At 40.7% G+C, this 23,055-nt stretch overlaps 1 protein-coding gene across 1 annotated transcript; it reads right to left on the minus strand.

Annotated features, from left to right (window-relative positions):
• Window positions 1–8,448: 8,448 nt before the first annotated feature.
• Window positions 8,449–8,826, minus strand: LOC142164617 (uncharacterized). Its single transcript, XM_075222745.1, has one exon. It carries the CDS (start codon window positions 8,824–8,826, stop codon window positions 8,449–8,451), a length of 378 nt encoding a protein of 125 aa, XP_075078846.1.
• Between the last annotated feature and the right edge of the window lie 14,229 nt (window positions 8,827–23,055).

Raw genomic sequence — 23,055 nt, forward strand, 5'->3', positions numbered from 1 at the left:
AATGAAGAAGACGTCTCAACTTCATAATGGTGTTATAATACGATGAAAGAAATAGGAAAACACACGTTTTTTATGAAACAACTTTGGCAAGTTTTTATTCATAAACTTTTAACAAGTGTTTGACTGTTACATGTATTACAATACATCTACAACTTTCTCGTAACTGTTTTTCTTGTAACAGATTTGTACATAACATAAAATAAACAAGGTTTTTCTTCATAACCTGTTTCAGTACATAGTCATGACCCTATCTTTACATATTAAGAAGGGTTTGAGAGGTGACTTTGTTTATGAGTTTGAGAGATGACTCTATTGTTCTCATGAATGCTGAAGATTTCGTAATTTTTTCTCAACACTTGACTTCTATCGTTCGATATTCGTATCTGCGTATCTGCATTTCTACACGTATCTGTGTACAGTATTGTAGTCCCCCAAGTGTTTGAGCGGTGAAGTATGAAGCCTCGAGCACTTGTTTATTTCTTTTACCTTTTCCCTTTTTCCTGAAACAGAAAGATATGCGGGACCCGAAGGTGCGATTATAGATGAAGACCGCCTAACTCGTGTGTATTTCCATCAGATTAATTGTAACCCTGGGCTAGGAATTTAAGAATACTCCATTTTGCCTTGCAGGTTGTGACTCATCATTTGGCACGAGTTAGGATATTTTGCCTAGCATCTAAAATCGTTAGTAAAATATTAATAAACCAAGAGAGAAATTTTAACATGATGATACCTGACCGTAGGTACTTTCTCAAAAGTAATATCTTTTTAAGTGGACAGCATTCCAATGTGAGGGTAAAACTTTACCATCCATTGTCTCCAACTGGTATGCTCCTTTTCCCGCAATGCCACGGACTTTGTACGGTCCTTCCCATGTTGGACTTAGCTTTCCTGAGTTAGCAGCCTTTGCAGATTGGAACACCTTTTTAAGCACGAAGTCCCCAATTTTGAAAAATCTGAGGCGTGCTTTCCTATTGTAATATCGTTCTATTACTTGCTTTTGTGCTGCCATCCTTATCAAAGCAGCTTCTCTTCTCCCTTCAAGTAAATCTAGGCTAACCCGCATCTCTTCATTATTAGATTCCTCCGTTGCCTGATCGTATCATGTGCTTGGCTCACCTATTTCAACTGGAATTAAGGCTTCCGTACCATAAACCATTGAAAATTCTGTTTTGGTCGTTGTACGATAAGCCCATAATACTCCAGGTAACACCTCAGGCCAATTACCTTTTGAATCTTGTAACCTCTTTTTCAAGTTATTGATAATGACCTTGTTTGTGGATTCCGCTTGTCCATTCCCTACTGGATGATATGGCGTAGACGTTATTCTTTTGATCTGCCAACTTCGAAGAAATTTTGTGATTTGAGCTCCAATGAATTGTGGTCCATTGTCACACACGATCTCCTTTGGTACTCCAAAGCGGCATATTATATTTCGCCATATGAAGTCTTTAACTTCTTTTTCTCGTACCTGTTTAAATGCCCCTGCTTCTACCCATTTAGTGAAATAATCTGTAAGTACAAGTAGAAATTTTACCTGACCTTTTGCTTGTGGAAGTGGACCTACGATATCCATTCCCCATTTCATAAAGGGCCATGGGGCTATAACAGGATGTAGTAACTCAGCTGGTCTGTGCATATTATTGTCGTACCTTTGACATTTATCACATTTGGACACGAAACTGGTTGCCTCTTCTTCCATCTTAGGCCAATAATATCCTGTGCGAATTAACGTTCTTACCAATGACCGTCCTCCTGCGTGATTCCCACAATGTCCTTCATGTACTTCTCTCATGACATATTCGGTTTGAGAGGGTCCGAGACACCTTGCTAGTGGTCCGCCGAACATATTTCGATAAAGATTTCCTTGATATAAACAATATCGTGCAGCTTTTTTGCGAAGCGCGTGAGCCTTTCCTTTGTCATTAGGCACGGTACCGTGCTGTAAAAAGGCAATAATTTCGTTTCTCCAATCCCATGTTAGATGATTAAAATTTACCTCGTTTTTATCAGATTCAAGAACGGAATGAAATAGATGTATGACTGAAGCATCTGTATTGTTTGCCACGTCTGCTGCGGATGCGAGATTTGCTAAAGCATCTGCCTCTACATTCTCATCTCTTGGGATCTGCACTACTTTCCAAGTTTGGAATTGCTTTATTAACTCCCGTACCTTTGCGAGGTATTCTTGCATTCGTGACTCTCTGGCTGTATAAGTCCCCAGCATCTGATTAACCACGAGTTGAGAATCACTCTTGATTATAATCTGTGTTATGCCGAGTTCTCGTGCCAATTCTAAACCTGCAATTACAGCCTCATACTCTGCTTCATTGTTAGTTATAGAATGACATTTTATAGCCTGTCTAATGGTCTCACCCGCAGGTGGTACGAGGACTATTCCTAGGTCTGCCCCTTTTACATTAGATGAACCGTCAGTGAATAAACCCCAAGTTCCCGGGTTCGTACCATTAAAAACTAGTAATTCTTTTTCTGCTTCTAAATGCATCCCCTGGCTAAAATCAACCACGAAATCAGCTAGTACTTGAGATTTTGTAGCGGTCTTGGGTTGATAAATAACTTCATATTCACTTAGTTCTATAGCCCATTTTGCTAATCTTCCTGAAAGTTCGTGTTTATGCAAAATATTTCGAAGCAGAAAAGCAGTAACTACAACAATGGGATGACATTGAAAATAAGGTCTTAATTTTCTAGATGCCATGATCAAAGCTAATGCTAATTTTTCTAGCTGTGGGTATCGTGTCTCAGCTTCCAATAAGGACTTACTTACATAATAAATAGGAGATTGTTTACCTTGGTCCTCGCGGACTAAAACAACACTCACTGCGACTTCAGATACGGCCAGATAAATGAGAAGTTTTTCCCCCACCTTTGGTTTTGCCAACAATGGTGGTTTTGACAAATAAGCTTTCAAATTTCTAAGGGCTTGTTGACAATCTTCATTCCATTCAAAATGATCTTGCTTTTTAAGTGCAGAGAAAAACTTAAAACACCTTTCTGAGGATTTGGAAATAAATCTCCCCAAAGCTGCAATTCTTCCCGTTAATCTTTGTACTTCCTTTTTATTAGTAAGGATATCAGGGATTTCTTCTATTGCTTTGATCTGAGAAGGATTCACTTCAATACCACGATTAGAAACAAGAAAACCCAACACTTACCTGATGCAACTCCAAATTCACATTTTTCTGGGTTGAGTTTCATATTAAATTTTCGCAAAATTTCAAAAGTAACAGATAGATGAGAAATATGATCATGAGATTGCTGGGTTTTGACGAGCATATCGTCTATATATACCTCCATTGTTTTCCCTAAATGTTCTTGGAACATTTTGGTGACCAACCTTTGATAGGTTGCCCCAGCATTTTTTAGGCCAAAGGGCATTACTTTATAACAGTAAGTCCCCTGTCTGTGATGAAAGAAGTTTTTTCTTTATCACCAGGATCCATTTTAATTTTATTATATCCCGAGTATGCATCTAAAAAACTTAAAAGTTCATGACATGCGGTTGCATCAATTAGTTGGTCTATATGCGGTAAAGGAAAGGAATCTTTTGGACAGGCTTTATTTAAATCGGTATAATCTACACAAACACGCCACTTACCATTTTTCTTGGGTACAACCACCGTGTTAGCTAACCAAGTAGGATATTTTACCTCACGGATTGATCCGATTTTTAATAATTTTTGGACTTCATCCTGAATCACCTGGTTCTTGAAGGCACCTTGCTTCCGTTTCTTTTGCTTTATTGGTATGAAAGAAGGGTCCTCATTGAGTTTGTGAGTCATCACATTTGGTGGTATCCCTGTCATATCAGCGTGGGACCAAGCAAAGCAGTCTAAGTTAGCTTTTAAAAATTCGATTATCATACCTCGCATGTTCATGCTTAAATTGGCCCCGACATAAACCTTCCGTTCAGGCCATTGATCAAATAACATCACTGCCTCAAGCTCTTCAATTGTCGTTTTGATGCTTTCATTTTCTTCAGGTTCTTGAATTGTGTCAGGTCTTGAGTCCAAATCCGTCTTTTCCTGTTCAGTTGAAGTTTGATCTTTTTTACCTTCAACTGTTTCCTGTAATTGCTATTTTTCTTTATTTGCGGTGCTCGTACTTGTTACAGCGTTGACACTTCTAGCCATCTGCTGATCCCCACGAATTTGGAAAATTTCCCATGGTGATGGGAATTTAATAACCTGATTTAGAGTTGATGGGACAACATCCATATCGTGTATCCATGGTCTCCCCATGATCATATTGTAGGCCATTTCCATATCAACTACCTGAAATTTAGTTTCCTTCACAACACCCATAGCAAAAGTTGTTAGAAATACTTCACCTCTTGTTACTACACTTGAATTGTCGAAGCCTGTCAAGGTGTGCGCCTTGGGTATCATTTTGTCTTCAGCTTGCATTTCTCGTAGTACCCTTAGTAATATAATATTTACAGAACTCCCTGGATCAATCAAAACTCGTTTTACATTAGTATCATGTACAAGTAAAGATATTACCAGTGCGTCATTATGTGGAGTTGTCACTCCTTCGGTATCTGCGTCATCGAACGAAATACTTTCATTTTCAAGGACCTGCCGCACCCGTTTCCCGTGTGTAATCGTTACCTTAGAAACCTTGTTGGAGGCTGTGTAGGTTATGCCGTGAATATCTTCTCCCCCGCTTATGACATTCACTGTCCTCTTGGGTGAAGGAGGTTGTGGTGGCTCTTGTCTGTTTTTCATATAAGCTTGTTTTCCTTTCTCACTAAATAACTCAGTGAGGTACCCTTGCTTCAATAAATGATCCACTTCACTCTGCAGGAATCTACATTCTGAAGTTTTGTGCCCGTGATCGTTGTGAAATTCGCACCAATGATCCGGATTGCGTCTACTTGGATTTGACCGCATCTCTTTTGGCCACCGTACCTTATCTCCCATACTTCTTAAAACAGCTACGAGCTTGGAGGTAGAGACATTAAAATTATATCCCCCGAATCGTGCCTTTAAACTCCTGTCATCATCTCGCGATTCTTGTCTGTTCCGATCATTCCTGAACTTTGAAGAAGAGCCAGAATCCCGGTTCCTCGATTTTTTATCATATTGCTGGCTATCTTGTTTCGACCGTGTGTCTTTTCCTGCAGGTCCCATATATGGATCGTACCTATTTTTACCTGATCTTTTTTCGGTTTCTGACCTTTGGGTACCGCCCCTTTCTTCATGATGAAGCTTAGGTACGATATCTTCTTCGATTCGCAGCTTCGTGCTATACCTGTTGTAAACATCATTCCATGTGGTTGCAGGAAATTCTCGAAGGCTTTCTTTGAGTCGTCTCGTGGCTTCAGAACTTTTGTCATTTAAATTACTTGCAAAGGCTATAGCAGCCCAATTGTCAGGCACACGAGGTAGAGTCATTCTTTCACGCTGGAATCTATCAACAAAGTTTCTAAGCAGCTCCGAATCCCCTTGTTTGATTTTGAAAATATCTTCCATTATTTTCTCAACCTTTTGTGCTCCCGAATGTGCTTTAATAAAAGAATCTGCAAGCTCAGCAAAAGAATTAATAGAATTTTCAGATAAAAGAAAATACCAGGTTAATGCACCCTTGGTGAGTGTTTCTCCAAATTTCTTGACCAATACCGATTCAATTTCTTGTTTGGTCAAGTCGTTACCTTTTACGCCTGTTGTAAATGCAGTCACGTGGTCACGTGGGTCTGTAGTACCATCATATTTCGGGATTTCAGGTATTTTGAACTTTTTCGGAATTGGAAGGGGAGCAGCACTAGGCTTCCATGGTTGTTGTTAGTATTTGTCCATGTCCACTCCCTTTATTACAGGCGGAACTCCAGGGATTTGTTCAATACGCTCATTTTGTTCCTTAAGCTGTTTCTGCAAGGTTAGTACTAAATTTTGCAAATATGAATTATTTAAATTACCTGGTCCCCCTTCCTGTGGTTCACTGGGGGTTGCTACGTTTCCAGAATTATCAAGACCAGAACGGGGATTCTCCAATGTATTATTATTAGGAGTTGGTGTGGGTGGCGCAGCAGGCAATCGACTAACAAGTGCCTGAAGAGCTTTGCCGACCTGTGCATCAATTAGCTTTTGCAAAGCTTCAGTTGTAACTCCTTCAAAATGTTCAGATTGCTCTTGTTGATCAGCACGAGATTCAGTAACAGGAGTGCCTTCACGAGATTGACGTGGTGAATTTAGAGGAGAGGGAACCACGTCATCTTGATTTTGATGTATTTGATTCTCATGGTTTCCCAATGTGTTATTACTATTGTTGTCGGCGTTGTTGTTTGACATGGTGACGACAATAGATAAGATATAGCTTAAAAGGAAAGATTATCAGATTCCCGGTAACGGAACCAATTTGTTTAACCAAAAATCTGAGTCTTTGGTCAAAGCTAAAAAGAAATTCGGGTTACTGATAATCAGGAGACAAAATAAAATACTTTTGAGAATGATGGTAAAAAAACAAATAGTTGTGTATTTCAATGAATTCTCAATAGTATTCCGTGTCCTTACAAATGATGATACTTCTTCATTTTATAGATAATTCTAGGTAAAGGAATGAAGCCTCAGCTTTAATGATATAATTATGAGTAATAAATGACATTAAATAAACCGTTATACAATCATTCCTATTAAATACCAATTTCGTAACGTATCAAGTATTTAATAATGAATTTGGACTCCTTTCTGTCACCAGATCTTTGTCTTCAATGCCTTCTAATCCGTTGGCTGTAAATAATTTAAATTGGTACGAGACTCGTATCTATACGTCGTTTCGTGCCTATTTAAATTCTTCTTCCCGTCGCTGTCTCCATCCGTGCCTCTTAGTCAATTGTTGCGCTTTGACCATTTAACTAATCCACGTGTCATGCCATATCATCTTTAATATAAATTCAGTTTTTTCCCAATACAGTAATAATTACCTTGTTTTCTTTGGGACAATAAAACAAACCGCCTTTAGTTCCCTTTGAATATCCAATAAAATGCACAATTCTGTCCTTGATTCGAATTTATCCGCTTTCCCTTTCAGCACATGTGGTAGACAACCCCAAACCCGAATGTGGCGCAAACTTGGCTTGCGCCCAGTCCACAATTCTACTGGAGTTGAAGGTACTGACTTTGAAGGAACCAAATTTAAAATGTAATTTGTTGTTTCTAAAGCATATCCCCAAAAGGAAGAAGGCAAATCGGAATAACTTAACATTGATCTAACCATTTCCATAAGGGTACTATTTCTTCTTTCTGACACACTATTTTATTGTGGTGTTCCTGGGGTAGATAATTGAGATGTAATTCCACTATTTGATAGGTGCTTTATGAATTCCGCAGAAAGGTATTCACCACCATGATCAGATCACAATGTTTTGATATGTTTATCATGTCGTTTCTCCGTTTCTGTCTTAAATTCTTTGATTTCTCAAAGCATTCAGACTTACGAAGCAACAGATAAATATATCCATATTTTGAGTAATCATCTATGGAAGGCACAAATACTCAAAACCACCTCTTGCTTGTATATTTATAGGGTCACACAAATCAGAGTGAATTAATTCTAGCTTATTGTTGGCTCTATTTCCTTTTGAGGGAAAATGTCTCTTGGTCATTTTACCTTCTAAATAGGATTCGCATGTTTGTAGTGACTCCACTTTCAATGTACTCAAAGGTACATTAGATACCAATCTTAAAATCCTATTTAGATTTATATGACGTAGACGTAAGTGCCACAAATAAGTTTGACTCAATTCAGAAATACGTTTTCTTTTATATGGCAAATTAATGTTATTTAATTCTTTTGGTTGCTGTAGCACATGAGGAAATATATCAAGAATAAAGAGGTTATGTACTCTAGCAGCAGTGTAGATATATTTATTAAACTTAATAACAGCAGAGTTATTAGCAAAATAAATATTATAACCTGCATCCATTATTTTCGAAACCAAAATCAAATTCCTTCTAATAGAAGGTACATAGAGAACATCCTTTAAAACTAAAACTCTAGACTACTAAACGAAACTCTAATATCTCCTAAAGCTAAAGCTGGTGTTGGCTTTCCATTGGCTTGAAAAACGCAAACTTCATTCTCACTTAGCCGTCGCGTTTCCTGAAACCCCTGCAAAGTAGTGCAGATGTGATTAATGGCTCCCGAATCTACATACACAAACATGGTAGAAACAACCTCTAAATAAGTTTCAACGATATTTAAATTTGAATTACCTTGCTTATTCAACTTTGCTAGATAGGCAGGGGCATTGCTTCTTGTGATGCCCATCTTGTTTGCAATAATAGCATTGGGATTTTTCACACCAGCCGCACCACTAGGTGCCAAAACCTTTTGAACCTTCTTCTTTTTCTTACTGCCTTTAGACTTAGAAACCGAAGCTTTCTCAACATTGAGTGCCACAACTGGAGCTTGTTGTTTGATAATAGATTATGTTGCTTGCAGCTCATTCAACAATTTTGCTAGTGACAAATCCATTTTGTTCATATTATAGTTCAAGCGAAACTGTTGAAAACTATCAGGCAGAGTCTGCAGGACCATCTCAACTTGAGACTCCTTATCAATCACGGCTCCAAGGACCTCCAGTTCATTCAGAAGACTCATCATCTTCAGAACATGGTCCCTGACCGATGATCCTTCAGCCATCTTGGTGTTCAAAAGGGCTTTCATGGTTGTTTGCTTAGCTGAACGATTTTGCTCACGGAAAATCTCTTTGGCACTTTCGAGCATATCATTCGCAGACCCCATAGACTGATGTTGATATTGCAAAACATTCTCCGTAGAGGCACGAATGCAACATCTCTTCATCTCGTCAGCCTTAACCCATTTGTCATAGGCCTTAACCTACTAATCAATAGCATTTTTAGGTTTTTCTGGGCACTCCTTAGTGATTACAAATTTATAAACTTCAGCAGTTAGGACAATATCTGTAACGACCCGACCGGTCATTTCATGAGTTACCGCTCCATTTTTTCCATTTCTGCTTCTTATTGCCTTGTTCAGCTGTATTATGTGTTACTGGGTTGGTTGGCTCAGGTTCTGAGAGGTTTTGGTAAGGTTTGAGACACTTAGTCTCTTTTGAGTAAGCTTAAGTTAAAAAAGTCAACTGGATGTTGACTTATGTGTTAAAGGGCTCGGATGTGAGTTCTGACGGTTCGGATAACTTTGGGAGGTGATTTGGGACTTAGTAGTGTGATCGGAACATGTTTTGGAGGTTCGTAGTAGGTTTAGGCTTGAATTGGTGAAATTAAAATTTTGGCATTTTCCGGTTGATAGGTGAGATTTTGATATATGGGTCGGAATCGAATTTTGGGAGCTGCAGTAGGTCCATTGTATTATTTGGGATGTGTGTACAAAATTTCAGGTCATTCAGACGTGGTTTGATAGACTTTTTGATCAAAAGCGAAATTTGGAAGATTTTTGGAACCTTAGGCTTGAATCCGATGTGTTTTGGTTGATTCGATTTTGTTTGAGGTGTTTTGAAGATTGGTATAAGTTTGTATAGTGGTATATGACTTGGTTGTGCTTTTGGTTGAGGTCCCAGGGGCCTCGGGGTAATTTCGGGTGGTTAACAGAAAGTTTGGAGTTGAGTTTGACAGCTGAAGTATTTTTGTTTCTGTCATAACCGCACTTGCGGTTGGGAGGCCACAGGTGCGATGCCCGCAAAAGCGGAAGGCAAGCCGCAGATGCAGCCAAGAGGAAGATCAGGTGGGGCCACAGAAGCGAACATCTGGGCACAACTGCGATGGCACAGGTGCGAGGGAGTGACCGCAGGTGCGGTCCTAAGGATTTAACTCATTTTCGCAGGTGCGTACCTGGGACCGCAGGTGCGGGTCTGCAGGTGTGACCATTTAACCGCATGTGCGGTTTTGCTGGGCCAGAAAGTATATAAACCCTCCTTCTCGATTTTCAGCCTTTCTTCACCATTTTTAAAGCGATTTTGGAGCTTTTGGGGGGATTTTGAAGAGGGAATCCAAGGGAACTTCATTGAGGTAAGATTTATGAACATAAAACTTGTTCCTATGGTGTTATTTCATTGATTAGGCTTGGAATTTATGGAAATTTGTGGGTAAATATTGAAGAAACTAGGGCTTGAGATTGGAGACCTTAGATCAAGGATTTGAGGGGTCATTTGTGGTCGGATTTTGGTAATTTTTATATGGATGAACTCGTGGAAGAATAAGGAGTTTATTGATATAATTTTTATGAAATTCCGAGATGTGGGTCTGAGGGTCGGGTTTGGTTAATTTCGGGATTTGTGTTGTAATTTGATTACTTTTGAGTGGGTTTTGTTCCCTTAATATATTTTGATGGTTATGTACTTAATTTGGTTAGATTTGGAGCATCCGGAGGCCGATTCGAGGGGCAAAGGCATTGCGAGCTAGAGTTTGGACCGGATAGAGGTGAGAGGTGAGTAATGATTGTAAATGTTGTCCTCAGGGTATGAAACCCCGGATTTCACATCGTTGTGCTACTTTGAGGTGACGCACATGCTAGATGACGAGCGTGGGTTCGTGCACCATTGGGGATTATGGCTTAGTCCGTCCCGTATGACTGTTTAACTGCATATTTGATTGAAAACTATTTGTTATCGTCATGTTTTGGGATGAATGCCATATTTGGGCCTCATGCCAACTGTTTTGGACCCTTAGGGGATTTTTACTACTATTCCTCACTGTTTTGACTTCATATTTGTACTCAGTCATGTTGTATTCTACTGTTTTCATAATTCAGTCATATTTACTCTGTTTTGACATCTTTAAAAAGATATTTTGGGCTGAGAATCATATTTTACTATGCTCGAGTGGCTTTTAGAGATTTCTGGCTAAGTAGGGCCGAGGGCCTATGTTGTGAGGTTATTATAGGATCGGGCTGCATGCCACAGTAGTATTGTGCTAATTCATGATTATGAGGTCAAGGGACGATTTGTTATGCCACAAGGAGGCTTGGTATGAGGCTGAGAGCTTATTCGATTATGCCACGAGATAGCTTGATATTGCGCTTGGGCCGTAAGGGGCCCTTCCCGGAGTCTGTACACCCCCCAGTGAGCGCGGGTACCCAGTGTGTGATGTGATTTAGCCCAAGGGGATGATGTTGTTCCATGTTATTGCCCCAGGGGTTGACAGGAGTGATTGTGAGATAGCCGCCCGAGGGGCTGATTATGTTGGTATTTTGCCCGAAGGGCTGATTTTATGTGTCTATCCTTTCTCACTGCTTTTCATTCACTCGTTTAACTTTAAAAAAAATGTTTTAAAGGGGTTTTTTACTTAACTAAGGTGTTTCTATGAGCTTTAACTGATTATTGCCTTGTTTGATTTTATACTGCCTCTTTGTAGTATTTTGCTGTGTTTTACGTGTTTTCTTATCTCTCAGCCGCTTTTACTTTCATTACTCACTGAGTTGGAGTACTCACATTACTCCCTGCACCTTGTGTGCAGATTCAGGAGTCTTGGGTCCTGCTAGCGAGGGTTGATTGCTTCCAGCAGACTGTTCGGAGTTCACTAGGTAGATGCTCGGCTTTCGCAGCCTAGTACTTCTCCTTCGTATCTTTACCTTCATTTGTACTGGATTTGTAGTAGACTATGTAGTCTCTTCCTACTCTTAGACGGATGTTTAGATGCTCATGACTGGTGACACCCCGATGTCGGGCTGTGTTTGTTTCCGCATTTGTCCTATTTCACTTTATTTTTGAATTTATCACTTATTAATGGCTTAATTATGAATTAAATAACTATTAATTGGTATTGTGGGTTTCTGTCGGCTGGCCTTGTTTCACGATAGGCGCCATCATGATGGGGTCTGGATTTGGGGTCGTGACAATATCAAGGTTCTTTTTCCAGTCAACATAATTCGGTCCTTCTAACTTGTTTTGGTTCAAAATTGAGGTAAGTGAGTTGAATGAAGACATGGTTAATCTGAGAGATATTCACATTAGATAGATTATTAGTTATGTATTTAGAATAATTAAATTCAAAATAGCACATTACACATATAACCATGCTCATTGAACAGTTAGATTCGTTAGGGAAACTTAACTATTCATGAAAAATATATGAGTGATTAAAATATTAGCCCCATATATTTAAACAGCACCAACTCAGATGGAGAGTAAACTGTTAATTTAAAATAGGTAAATATCACTTTTATAAACTCTAGTTTCATTGAATCAACATGTAACTCAGTTGGAGAGTTAATACAAGTAATCAAATAACTAGAGGCAAAACTATAGTAATCATCTATAATGAATTTATCCGATGTGGAAGAAGACATATGTCAACATATAAATTCATTATATTACTGTAAAACATGATTGGAAACAATGGAAATCGAACCCTACCATCACATATTTCTTTTTAAAAAAAATTCTTTTATTAAAAAAAAACATTCAAGAAGATAGAAAAATGGCCAAAAACCCATCTAAAAGACCGTGAATACCCAAAAAATGACGTACATCATGAGCAAAGCTGATGTGTATTGCTCAGTGGGCCTTTTCGATGAACCTACAAAATTTGAGGTCAATCGGAGTTCGACAGAATTTCAGAATTCTAAAGTCATGACCTATTTGTAGAATTCCGTTTTTGGCATTTTAAGGGTTTTTTTCTTCTTTTTTTTCTTATTAGTTTGACTTGTTCAAATCACATAATATACTAATGTATGTTAAAACATGATTTCAGAACTCAAAATAATATTTTTTTATTTTTATTTAATAAAATGTCTTTGGACAAAATTGTAAAAAAACAGTATATTTTTCACTCTTTAAAAATACACTATTCATAATTCTGTATATTAATCCAAAATTGCAGAACTAATATCATACAAAACAGTCAAGTTTTTATTAATATAACACTGTGATTATGGACAAAACACAACTAAAATAGATTAATAGAATTAATTCACTATTTATGCATGTGTATATTAATTCATAATTTCAGAATTATAGAATTAAGATACTAATAAATACAATCGCGTTTTTGACATAGAATAATCATACCAAACATGTATCAATAAACAACACGTTTTATTATTACTCGATTCATGTTGTATTACATTATCTAGTTAGATGTAAGACGACGTCTCATACCAATTGTTAGAACATGCGCAGCAGAAGCAAGCATACAATCCACGCATCAAATACATGTAAACTAGACAGCGCAATAATAACAAGAATAGAAGCACTAACCTCTTGAAATCATTGCACAAATCTTCAAACAGCAAGAATCCAGGGTTGCAGTCTTCTGCTATATGCCTAGTAAAACCTTTGGACGATTTTGCTTTTGGGTGGGAAAGAACAATACAACTCTAAAAGGTGAGTTATTGGGTAAAATTAGTCTTGCTTTAATAGAGTTATTTTTGGCTGAAATTATGCTCCAAAAACGTGTAAGATTCTCCTTCTACAAGTGAAATCCTATTCCAACTCTATTAGATGACTTTTCTCCCAAGTCACTTTTTACCCAAGTCTTTTCTAGGTTTTTACTAGGTATAGCAGGGACCACAGAAATAATAAGTGGCTATCAATTATAGCACTAATTCGAAATTAGCAAGAATTAATTAATTGCAATTTTTTCTTACTATAATTAATTGCAATTTATTCCACTAAAAACTGCAATTGAACTCCTCAATGAATTTTTAAAATTCAATAACACTTATTTTAACTCCCTATGTTAAGATCTCAAATACTAGTTAATTAAATTAAATCACTGAAAATTTAATTTAATCAACTAATTAAATTCTTTACAATTCCACTTAAACTATTTTATGTGACGGATACAAAATCCACCGGCCGGGTTTTCACATGAAAACTTATAAGCTTACATAAAGGGGTATCATCAAATTCAAAACCGAGTCATAGATACTATCAACTAATTATTATTCACAAATGTTATTCGTTATTGTCCAATCTATTAGGCATACACTAACTCTGAATAGAGTCGTACCTTTTGATAAATCAAAACAATAAACAAATTACATTGATCATAATAATTATATCAAGATTAGGAGTATAATCTCATTTAATGAATTAGAGGAAATGTTTTATATATTCAGTACAAAAACATCTTTTCTCTACTCGGTCCGTTCAATATACACTAAGTATACTAGCACAAGAAGTTGGAGTAAAACTACTCCCATAATCAAAATAAATTATACTATAATCTTGTGCTACAATGCCACGACCCTAAACCCGGATCCGGTCGTGATGGCGCCTCTCGTGAAGACAAGGCCAGCCGACACAACACCCAATTCATTTATACAATTGAAATAACATAATTAAGTCATTAACAAGCAATTAGTCTCAAAATAAAGGAGAACTAGTACAATTTGAGGAAAAACACAGCCCGACATCGGGGTGTCACCAGTCATGAGCATCTATTAACCGATTAAAACAGGAAGAGTCTACATAGTCGATTACAGAACTAAAACAAGAGAAAATAAGATAGGGGAGAAGCATTGGGCTGCGAACGTCGAGCAGCTACCTGGTGAATCTCTGAACCGCCTGAGCTGGAAGAAATCAACACTTGCTAGCAGGACCTGAAGCGCATGAATCTGCACACAAGGTGCAGGGAGTAAAGTGAGTACTCCAACTCAGTGAGTAATAACAATAAATGAAGGCCGGGCAATAAGATATCGCGTAAAAACACAACAACATGCTATACAGAGGCAGAGTAAAACTAGTAAAATGCAATAAAATAGTGAAATCTCATAAAATCACCTTAGTTCAGTTTAAGCTTCTTAAAATACCTTTTTCACAGTTATACAAGTAAATGACAGGCAGCTAGAAAAGATAAACACATAAAAACCGCCCCTCGGGCACAATACCAACAGAATAGCCCCTCGGGCAACAACATGGAACAACACCAGCTCCTCGAGCTATATCTTATATCACAATGGGTACCTGCGCTCACTAGGGGTGTACAGACTCGGGAGGGGACCTTTACGGCCCAAGCGCAATATCAAGCCATCTCGTGGCATAATCAATAGGCTCTTGGGCTCATATCAAGCCACCTCGTGGGGTATAACTCAGACCCTCAGCGTCATAATCATAATCAGTGTATCACTGCTGCGACGTGCAGCCTGACCCAAAGTATCCTCACAACTCAGTCCATCGGCCTTACTCTGTCAGAATCTCATAAGTCACTCGGGCAACAGTAAAACATGATGCTCAGCCCAAAATATCATTTAAATGTTAAAATAGAGTGAACATGGCTGACTTATGAAAACAATATAATATAACATGACTGAGTACAGGTATAAAATCAAAACAGTGAGGAAATATCAGTAAAAATTCCCTAAGGGTCCAAATAGTTGGCACAAGGCCCAAATATGGCATTCAGCCCAAAACATGATGATAGCAAACAGTTTTCAATCAAATATGCAGTAAAACAGTCATTCGGGATGGACTAAGTCACAATCCCCAACGGTGCACGACTCCACGCTCATCATCTAGTGTGTACGTCACTATAATATAGCACAACGATGTGAAATCCGGGGTTTCAAACCCTTAGGACAACATTTACAATCATTACTCGCCTCAATCCGGTCCAAACTCTAGCCCGCGATGCCTTTGCCCCTCAAATCGGCCTCCACTCGCATCGAATCTATCCAAAATCAGAATCACGATGTTAAAATATGCTAAGGGAACGAAGCCCATGCAGAAATAATAAATTTACAACATAAATCCCGAAATTAACCAAAATCCGACCCCCGGGCCCATGCCTCGGAATTCGATAAAATTTACATCAATAGATTCCTTATCTCCCCACAAGCTCATACATATCAAAAGTCCCAAAATCCGACCACAAATGGCCCCTTAAATCCTCAAGCCTAGGTCTCCAATTCTCAAGACCTATCTTCCCAATTTTTAAACCTTAATTTCCATAATTATAGCTCTAATCCATGAAATAATACCATAGAAACGAGTTTTAGGTTCAACAATCTTACCTCGAGACGTTATCCCTTGAATCCCTCTTCAAAATCTTCCAAAAAGCTCCAAAACCGACTTGAAATGGTGAAGAACAACTCAAAAATCGCGAAGGAATTCTTTTATACCTTCTGACCCAGGCTTTTTGCATCTGCGGCCAATTCCTCGCTTCTGCGGTCCCGCTTTTTCCGTCTAGACCACTGCACCTGCGGTTTTCACTTAATTGACCATTTCCACATCTACGGTTGAAATATCGCACCTGCGCCACCGCAGGTGCGCCTCCTCGATCACTTATGCGGTTCCAGCTAACCTTTAACTTGGCCGTATCTGCGGCTGCCTTCCGCTTCTGCGGGCATCGCACTTGCGGCCTCCCTACCGCAGGTGGGGTTATGACAGCAATAAGAATGCTTCAGCTTCCAAACTCAACTCCAACTTTTCCGTCAATCATCCGAAATCACCCCGAGGCCTCTATGATCTCAACTAAAAACACCAACAAGACCTATACCACTATCCAAACTGATACCAATCTTTAAAACACCTCAAACAACATCCTATCAACCAAAACACATCGGATTCACGCCTAAGGTTCCAAAATCCTCCGAGTTACGCTCTTGATCAAAAAGTTTACCAAACCAAGTCTGAATGACCTAAAATTTTACACACACATCCCAAATGACACAACAGACCTGTTGTAACTCCCAGAATTCCATTCCGACCCCTATATCAAAATCTCACCTATCAACCGGAAAACGCCAAAATTCCACCTTCGCAAATTCAAGCCTAAATCCACTCCGGACCTCCAAATCACATTCCGATCATGCTCCTAAGTCTCAAATCATCTCCCAAAGCTGTCTGAATCATCGGAACTCACATCCGACCCCTTTAACACATAAGTCAATATCCGGTTGACTTTTCCAACTTAAGCTTACTGAAAAGAGACTAGGTATCTCAAACCTTATCAAAACCTTTCCGAACCCGAGCCAACCAATCCGATCACACATATAACCGATAAAAAAAGAAATAAGAAGCAGAAATGGGGGAAACGGAGTAGTAAATCATGAGATGACTGCCCGGGTCATCACATCCCCCCTCTTAAACAAACATTCTTCCTCGAACGAGTCAAGAAACATACCTTAAGCCTCAAATATGTGAGGATATTTGCTCCGCATCTCCCGCTCGGTCTCCCAGGTAGCCTTCTCCATGGGCCGACCTCTCCACTGCACCTTCAATGAAGCTATATTCTTTGACCTCAACTTTCGAACCTGATGCTCCAAAATAGCTGTTGGCTCCACATCATAAGTCAAATCACCATCTAACTGAACCGAGTTGAAATCTAGAACATGAGACGGATCCCCAATATACTTCTGGAGCATAGAAGCATGAAATACCAGATGCACACTCGACAAGCTGGGTGGAAAAGCAAGCTCATAAGCCACCTTCCCAATCCTCCGAAGCACCTCAAAAGGCCCAATGAACCGAGGACTCAATTTACCCTTCTTCCCAAATCTCATAACACCCTTCATGGCTGAAACCTTCAACAGAACCTTCTCACCAACCATGTAGGACACATCCCGAACCTTCTTGTCAGCATAACACTTTTATCTCGATTGCGTTGTACGAAGTCTCTCCTAAATCACCTTCACCTTTTCTAAAGCATCCTGCACCAAGTCTGACCCCAATAGCCTAGCCTCACCCGTCTCAAACCAACCAACTGGAGACCTACACCACCTCCCATACAAAGCCTCATATGGAGCCATCTGAATACTCGACTGGTAGTTGTTGTTATAAGCAAACTCTGCAAGTGGTAGAAACTGATCCCATGACCCTCCGAAATCAATGACACAAGCACGCAACATGTCCTCCAATATCTGAATAGTGCGCTCAGACTATCCGTCCGTTCGAGGGTGAAACGTTGTGCTCAACTCCACCTGAGTACCCAACTCTCGCTGCACAGACCTCCAAAACTGCAAAGTAAACTGAGTGCCCCTATCTGAAATGATGGAAACTGGGAGACCATGCAAATGAACAATCTCCCAGATATAGATCTCTGCCAACTGCTCTGAAGAATAGGTAGTACACACAGGAATGAAGTGCGCGGACTTGGTCAACCGATCCACAATCACCCAACTAGCATCAAACTTCTTCAAAGTCCGTGGGAGTCCAACTACAAAATCCATAGTGATCCTCTCCCATTTCCACTCTGGAATATCCATTTGCTAAAACAAGCCACCCGATTTCTAATACTCATATTTCACCTGCAGACAATTGAGACACCGAGCTACAAATCCCACAATATCCTTCTTCATTCTCCTCTACCAATAATGCTGCCTCAGATCCTGATACATCTTCGCGGTACCCGGATGAATGGAATACCGCGAGCTATGGGCCTCCTCCAGAATCAACTCCCGAAGCCCATCCACATTAAGAACACATATCAGACCATGCATCCTCAACACTCCATCATCACCAATAGTCACATCTCTGGTATCATCGTGCTAAACTCTGTCCTTAAGGCCAAGAAAATGGGGATCATCATACTGGCGCTCTCTGATGCGATCATATAAGGAAGACCGAGAAATCATGCAAGCCAATACCCGACTAGGCTCCGAAATATCTAACCTCACGAACCGATTGGCCAAGGCCTGAACATCAACTGTAGGAGGCCTCTCCCCAACTGGAAATATGCCAAACTCCCCATACTCACTGCCTTCCGACTCAAAGCATCAGCCACCACATTGGCCTTTCCCGGATGGTACAAAATAGTAATATCATAATCCTTTAGCAACTCCAACCATCTCCGCTACCTCAAATTGAGATCTTTCTTCTTGAACAAGTGTTGGAGGCTATGATGATCAGTAAACACCTCACAAGACACACCATACAAGTAATGCCTCCAAATCTTCAATGCATGAACAATGGCAGCCAACCCCAAATCATGAACAGGGTATTTCTTCTCATGGGGCTTCAACTAACGAGAAGAATAAGCAATAACTCTACCCTCCTGCATCAATACACACCCAATACCAACTCTCAAAGCATCACAATACACGGTATATGATCCTGAAACTGATGGCAAAACTAACACTGAAGTTGTGGCCAAGGCTGTCTTTAGCTTCTGAAAACTCTCCTCATTAGGCCATACAAATGAAGCACCCTTCTGAGTCAACTTGGTCAAAGGCGATGCGATAGATGAAAATTCCTGAACAATCCGGCGGTAATAACCTGCTAAACCAAGAAAGCTGCGAATCTCTGTGGTTGAAGACGGTCTGGGCCAACTCTGAACCGCCTCTATCTTCTTCAGATCAACCTGAATACCCTCACTGGACACCACGTGCCCCAAGAAAGCCACTGAACTAAGCTAAAACTCACACTTGGAGAACTTTGCATAAAGCTTCTCCTCCCTCAATCTCTGCAACACAACTCTCAATTGCTCCGCGTGCTCCTCTCTACTACGCGAGTATACTAGAATATCATCAATGAAGACTATGACAAACGAGTCGAGATAAGGTCGGAACACGCTGTTCATCAAATGCATGAACGTTGCTGGAGCATTAGTTAGCCCAAAAGACATCACCAAGAACTCATAATGACCATATCGGGTCCTGAAAGCTGTCTTTAGAATATCCGAGTCCCTGATCTTCAACTGGTGATAACTTGAACAAAGATCAATCTTGGAGAACACTCTCGCTCCCTGAAGTTGGTCAAACAAATCATCAATGTGAGGCAGAGGATACTTGTTCTTAATTTTTACTTTGTTCAACTGCCTATAATCAATGCACATCCTTATAGTGCCATCCTTCTTCTTCACAAATAGAACCAGCGCACCCCAAGGCGACACAGTAGGCTGAATGAACCCCTTATCAAGGAGTTCCTGAAGATGCTCCTTTAACTCCTTCAACTCTGTTGGTGCCATACTATACGGCGGAATAGAAATGGACTGAGTGCTCGACACCATATCAATACAAAAATCAATATCCATGTCCGGCGGCATGCCTGGCAGGTCTACAAGAAACACATCGGGAAAATCCCTTACAACTGGGACAGAATCAATATTGGGAGTCTTTGTACCGATATCCCTCATAAAGGCTAGATACGAACGACAACCCTTCCCAACCATACGTTGGGCCTTCAAGAATGAAATTACCCTACTGGGAACATAATCGGTCGAACCTCGCCATCAATTCATGCCACACCCGGTATAGCCAATGTCACTATCTTAGCATGATAGTCCAGAATAGCACGATACGGAAATAGCCAATCCATGCCCAAAATAACATCAAAATCCACCATACATAACAACAAAAGATCCACTCGGGTCTCCAGACCCCCAATAGTCACCATACATGACCGGTATACACGGTCTACAACAGCAGTATCGCCCACCGGAGTAGATATATGAACAGTTGAAACAAGAGACTCACGGGGCGTATCCAAATAACGAGCAAAGTATGATGACGCATAAGAATAAGTGGAACCACGATCAAATAATACAGAGGCATCTCTGTGGTAGACTGATACAATACATGTAATAACAGCATCGAAAACAATAGCATCGGGTCTAGCTGGAAGTGCATAGAAACGGGCCTCACCTCCACCTGATCGACCTTCCTCTCTAGGTGACCCCTAGCTGACTGACCTCCACCCCTAGTTGGCTGGGTGGGTGGTGTGAAGTAACTGGCGCTGAAGCCGATGGCTGACTCCTCTGCTGAGATGAACCCACAAGATGACGAGGACATTGCCTCCACATATGACTCATCTCTCCACACTCATAGCAACTCCCGGGTCCTGGAGACGAGGACTGAAGGGAAGCCCTAACATCGGAATGACTAGCAGATGCACCTGGCATAGAAGATCCCTGAACTGATTGAGCACAGGACGAACTCTGAGCTAGAAAGGCACAAAGTGATGACTGGCCCTGATGAGAACTGTGATAACCATTACCCGATGACGCCCTACGATAACCTGGGCGAGCTGGCTGACAATGCCTGAATGGACGACCTCTGCCGTGCTGAAACTGACCTCTCGAAGGAGCACCACCATAACTACTAGATCCTCGAGGCCTCTTGGCCTCCCTCGCATCTCGCTCCTAGCAACAAACTGACTTAATCTCATGAGCAATGTCAACAACCTCCTCGAAAGTAGCACCAGACACCCTCTCCCTGGTCATGAGAATATGAAGCTGATATGTGAGGCCATCAACAAACCTCATAATCCTCTCTCTATCTATCGGAACCAACCAAATAGCATGATGAGCTAACTCGAAGAACCTCATCTCATACTACATCACAACTATCTCTCCCTGATGCAACCACTCAAACTACATGTGCATCTCCTCTCTGGGAGACTACGGCACATACTTCTCCAAAAAGAGAACAGAGAACTACTGCCAGGTAAGGGTTGCTGCACCAATAGACCTACACCTCTCATACGCCTCCCACCACATAAAGGTAGCTCCAGAAAACTGAAAAGTAATAAAAGCGACCCCATTGGTCTCCAGAATACCCGCTGTGCGAAGAATCCTCTGACACTTGTCCAAGAAACCCTGGGCATCCTCGCCCTCTGCACCACTGAAAGTCGGAGGCTGAAATCTACCAAACCTCTCCAACCTGCGCTGCTCGTCCTCTAGTATGGAAGGAGCTACATAGTCCTGAGCAGCTGCAATTGGATAGGTTGGATGTGCCCCTGGTGTCTGAAGTCCCTGCACGACCTGCTCAGGTGTGCGAGCGGCGGGAGTCTGATTGCCTCCCCCGGTCTGAGAAGTAGTTGCGGCTGTAGTAACTGAAACTGCCTGAGCTAGGCCAGTGCATACTGATAGAATCTGAGCCAAGGCCTCTTGAAGACCCGGAATCATAATGGGCATAGCTGGTGCCTGAGTTGGTACTGCTGGAGCGCCCATAACTAGGACCTGATCCTGAACTAGGGCGGCTGGTGGATCTGCAGGTGCTGCCCTAGCTGTTGTACGGGCCATACCCCTGCCCCTACCGCAACCTCGACCGCGTCCTTGGCCTCTAGCAGCTACAGCTGGTGGTACTGGTGGTTGTCCATCCTGACCGATAGCGCGTGTCCTCACCATTTGTGAGAGGATAGAATAACAGAAGTTTAGTACTCGGATCAACAGATTCGCACGACAGGAATTTCAAGAATATGAAGTTTTTTCTAAAGGTTCTGCAGCCTCTCGAGGATAAATACAGACGTCTCCGTACCGATCCGCGAGACTCTACTAAACTTGCTCATGACTCGTAAGACCTATGTAACCTAGGCTCTAATACCAACTTGTTATGACCCTAAACTCGGACTCGGTCGTGATGGCGCCTCTCGTGAAGATAAGGCCAGACGACACAACACCCAATTCATTTTAAACAATTGAAATAACATATTAAGCCATTAACAAGCAATTAGTCTCAAAATAAAGGAGAACTAGTACAATTTGCGAAAAAACACAGCCCGACATCGGGGTGTCACCAGTCATGAGCATCTATTAACCGATTAAAATAGGAAGAGTCTACATAGTATATTACAGAACTAAAACAAGAGAAATAAGATAGGGGAGAAGTACTGGGCTGTGAACGCCGAGCAGCTACCTAGTGAATCTCCGAACCGCCTGAGCTAGAAGAAATCAACACTCACTAGCGGGACCTGAAGCGCCTAAATCTGCACACAGGGTGAAGGAAGTAAAGTGAGTACTCCAACTCAGTGAGTAATAACAATCAATGAAGGCTGAGCGATAAAAAATCACGTAAAAACACAACAACATGCTATACAGAGGCAGTGTAAAACCAGTAAAATGCAATAAAATAGTTAAATCTCATAAAATTACCTTAATTCAGTTTAAGCTTCTTAAAATACCTTTTTAACAGTTAAACAAGTAAATGACAGGCAGCTAGAAAATATAAACACAAAAAAACTGCCCTCGGGCACAATACCAACAGAATAGCCCCTCGGGCAACAACATGGAACAACACCAACTCCTCGAGCTATATCTTATATCACAATGGGTACCCACGCTCACTGGGGGTGTACAGATTCCGGGAGGGGCCCCTTACAGACCAAGCGCAATATCAAGCCATCTTGTGGCATAATCAATAGGCTCTCGGCCTCATATCAAGCCACCTCGTGGCGTA

The sequence above is a fragment of the Nicotiana tabacum genome, chromosome 1, assembly GCF_000715075.1.
Source record: "Nicotiana tabacum cultivar K326 chromosome 1, ASM71507v2, whole genome shotgun sequence".
In the NCBI taxonomy this organism is placed as follows: domain Eukaryota; kingdom Viridiplantae; phylum Streptophyta; class Magnoliopsida; order Solanales; family Solanaceae; genus Nicotiana; species Nicotiana tabacum.